A 4,233-nucleotide genomic window follows, 5' to 3' on the forward strand; every position below is an offset into this window, starting at 1 on the left:
TGCTTTTAAGATTGCATACCTTTGTGAGATGTGTTCCACTTAATATAAGTCTCCAGGTTCTGAATGTGAATGTATGAAGAAGCTATTCTAGGGACTTCTTCATACTAAGAGTGGGCTCTGCCACTGAGCTGTGGTCCCTTCTTCAATCCACTTGACCATCTCACAGTTTTGTTACCTCTTTTTCCTGCATATGCAGACCAAGCTGAAGTGTTGAACAGCCACACGTCATTCATGCACATATGATTCAGCTCATCGTCAAGGGAAAAGTGTAGACTTGCCCAGTGTGGTGTAGTGGTTAAGAGCGGTAGTCTCCTAATCTGGGGAACCGGGTTCGCGTCTCCGCTCCTCCACATGCAGCTGCTGGGTGACCTTGGGCCAGTCACACTTCCTTGAAGTCTCTCAGCCCCACTCACCTCACAGAGTGTTTGTTGTGGGGGAGGAAGGGAAAGGAGAATGTTAGCCGCTTTGAGACTCCTTAAAGGGAGTGAAAGGCGGGATATCAAATCCAAACTCTTCTTCTTCTTCTTCTTGTTCTGCAGACTAAGCACTGTCCCTGTGTGTGTCCAGTTCTAAGTTGGTACAAAATGTTGCTGATCACCCTCTTTATTTTATTTTTTTAATGATGCATTTGCATTATTTAGAAACCTTTTCTGGAACACATTCATTGTTATCTTGCCTTAATTTAAGAATTAATAACCAATTTAATTATAAACCTATAGCCCAAGTTTCCTAATGGATGTAATGCCTGGAACAGGATCCAAAGACCTACTTTGCATATCGTTTAGTCCCAAGCCTTCTGTGAAACAACAGATGTGTGGTTTTTTTGTATGCTGGCCAGCTCAGATTTAGGCATCCCCAGAACAATATATGGTCTGCAGCACTATAATAATAATAGCAGTAGTAATAATATCATCATCCTCATTTCCCATCCAGGCCCTGACTAAACCCAGACCTGTTTAGCTTTAGTAAGGTAGCCAAATCATCAGCCACCTAGGAAGCACAGCAGCTGCTTTCCTGTGCAACTTCCAGCGGGTCACAAAACCAGGATTACTCGATCCACAGTAACACATGGCTGCTTTGTTGCCCAGAAACTTATTCAGTTCAAGGATGCTGATTCTCCCAACAAATGTTGTTGTAGGTTTTTGCTACATCTCGCTGAAAAGACTGGAGGAGTTATTGTCACCAATGATAATCTCAGAGAATTTGTGGATGAGTCCACATCCTGGAGGGAGATTATTCAAAAGAGGTAATGTGTTAATTTTGTTCAGTTACAAACATGTGCAGTGGGCAGGTAGACAAGTGATCGGTTACAATATTTAGTGGGGGGGGGACTGATAAAAGTTGTTTGGCTTAATCACTTAATTTAGATAGTCTTATTGATTTTGCCAGAGATGGGGAAACTTGTAGCCCTATAGTTGTTCTTGGGCTCCAGACTTCTAACACCCATTATCCTCAGCAAGCACGGTCAGTGGTCAGGGGTGATGGGAGTTGTAGTGTGGCCACAACCCTGAGAACTGCAGGTTCCCTGCTCCCGTTTTATGTTGAGGTGATTGGTGTTCCCTATCCGATTCTGCATCTTTCTTTCTCAGGTTTGTTTTTGGATTTGGGGCACAGGGCAATTGAATTGCCAATCAGCTCTCTGCCATGGCTGGAACATGAATTCCCTGGTGGCAAAACCCCATCAGCACACATTCACCAGCTTTATAACCTGAGAGAGCTCATACTTAGTGAGCCACTTCTGGATAGAGCAGAGGGAAGCTTGGCCATCATGTGTCCCCAGTGTCTCACAGGCAAACTCCTGAAATCACTCTGTTGAGACTTCTTGTGGATTTTTAGATTCTGAGACTGTGAATGGCATATATCTTTGCAATACAATGTGGAACAGGTGATTGGGAAAAGACCCAATTCAACAAAGCAGTGTTTGAACTAAAGCTCTCCTAGGATTGGAACTGCAGTGGATTTCTGTGAGGCTGGATTCCGCCCGCTGAATTTGTGCTGCCCACAAGCATAGAAGTTCAGTAGTAAAGTGCACATGTTGTATGAAGAACGTCCCAGGCTCAATCCCCTGTGTGTCTCTACAGTTAAAAGGATCTTTGATACTATAGCTGGGGAAGACCTATGCTCAGGATCCTGGAGAAGTGCTGCCAGTTAGAGTATAGCAGCCTTCCTCAACTTGGTGCCCTCCAGATGTTGTTAGGCTACAACTCCCATCATCCTTATTAGCCATAGTGGCTAGGGCTTATGTGCCTGGATTCCGGTTGTCTGGAGAGCATCAGATTAGGGAAGGGTAAAGAATGGAGGACTAGTTAAACCTATGGTCTCATCAGGTTTAGGACTGTTTCATGATTTGATAGTGTCCTGCTAGAGAGCCCTCCCCGCAAAGAACACCAGCTGTATGTTTGTATAGTGTGTGAATGTTGAGATTACTTCTGTCTATAAATCTGAATGTTGCTTTCCTTCCTGCTACTTTTCCTCACTGCCTGTTTTGGTGTTGCAGGCTGCTGCCGTACACTTTCGTTGGAGACTTCTTCATGGTTCCTGATGATCCTCTGGGACGAAATGGACCAGGAATAGAACGTTTCCTTCAGGAGGAAACCCGTTTCAGGTAGAGTACCCTGTGGGGCTTAAGGGAAAACAGATGCCACCATTGAATCAAAGCCCTTCGTGTGACTGAGAAGGTCATGAGATGTAAATCACACCACATAAGACCTTAGATAGGAAGAAGCAGTGGTTTTGCAGGAGGAATTGCTTGTCGTCAGTTACCACAGCTATCTCTGTGTGGTGATGCCAAGTACATTTGTATAACATTGGATTGTAACATCAAGAAAAGGAAGGCAAGTGTTCTGGTAACATCCTTTGATGTTAGATTGTGGTGTGTCACATGACGACATTGGACACACTGCAGATGGAGCTGTGATGCACTTTCATGAATAGCTGGTCTGCTGCATCAGCTGTTAGAAGATCTGCTGCTTGGTTGCGATGGGCACATGCTTTGTTACCCGTGTCCGGTCTGCATCTGGGAGGGGCTCAGTTCTTTGTCCTTTATCATGTAAAGCTTTATTGTGCTTTACTGTGTTTAAAGGTCAGGTAAAAATGACTTGCATAAAATGTTGAATACATAAGCAAAGCAAGGTCTAATCTGAACTGCTGTTTCTATGCTATGGCACTTCAAGGTTAGAAAGTTCTGTAATTGTATTGGTGACTTGTAAAAGTCCCATCAAATGCAAAGGAATATTTTATTATGATTAAATGTGTGCATCTTCCCTTATCACCAGCCATATCAAGATGATGATGATGATGATGATGATGATGATTATTTTAAATGACAAATGTGGAAAGAGACAACTTGAAATGTCAAATCAGTGTTACTTTCTACTGAAAGCAAAATAAATTACTCTGTCATCCAGAGTTCTTTAACAAATTTAAACCTTAAATCAGGCTTCCTCAACCTCGGCCCTCCAGATGTTTTGAGACTACAATTCTCATCATCCCTGATCACTGGTCCTGTTAGCTAGGGATGATGGGAGTTGTAGTCCCAAAACATCTGGAGGGCCGAGTTTGCCTATGCCTGTTTTAGAGCATCTTTCTTTTTAGACCCCATGGAAACATGGGAGATGGTTGTTCTCTTGCCTTCCTAGTTTGAAATGTTGTTTTTGTTCTCCAGAGGTGTTCCACCCCAACATGGCCATGGAAGTGGCGGCCCACCTCCTTTTGGGACATCGCATTTCCTGATGCCAACTGATGGTAGTGGACAGTTGCCAAAGAGCCCGTTACCTGGTGCCGTACCTGCCTTGACTATGTTTCCACCAGCACCTCATGCTAACCCAGCCCTCCCCCCGCATCCAAGATCTACTGCAGAAACAATCCACTTAAGAGAAGCCTTGAGAAAAATCTTCCCTACGTCCGAGCAGAGGGAGAAGATAGAAGAGATACTTGCCCAGCATCCCCACATGAGGGACATGAATGCCCTGTCTGCAATGGTGCTTGATTTGGGCTGATGCACACAACCGCAAAGCTTTGGATTCTGCAGTTTGGATTGTTAATGTAAAGATGCATACGAGCTGGTGTTAGGCCATCTGTGAATAGTCAAAACTTAATCCTTTTGTATAAAAAAATTGTTAATATTTGGATGATTCACTGATCCCCCTTTTTTATTCATCTAAGTTATGTTGCTTTTACAAAATTGTATTGATGCATTTTTTTTAAAAAAAGAAAACAAGTCTTTATTTCTGA

The 4,233-nt window shown here is 43.4% G+C and overlaps 1 protein-coding gene across 1 annotated transcript in view; it reads left to right on the forward strand.

The window, feature by feature from the left end:
• N4BP1 (NEDD4 binding protein 1) overlaps positions 1–4,233 on the forward strand; it is a 27,751-nt gene extending 23,518 nt beyond the window's left edge. Inside the window, exons 5-7 of the mRNA XM_081015512.1 lie at positions 1,139–1,246; positions 2,498–2,605; positions 3,665–4,233. Of these exons, the coding sequence (XP_080871638.1) occupies positions 1,139–1,246; positions 2,498–2,605; positions 3,665–3,998 (550 nt within the window). The 3' untranslated portion in view covers positions 3,999–4,233. The remainder of the gene's footprint in view (positions 1–1,138; positions 1,247–2,497; positions 2,606–3,664) is intronic.

Source organism: Podarcis pityusensis (genome assembly GCF_964106645.2).
Source record: "Podarcis pityusensis genome assembly, chromosome: 8".
Lineage (NCBI taxonomy): Eukaryota > Metazoa > Chordata > Lepidosauria > Squamata > Lacertidae > Podarcis > Podarcis pityusensis.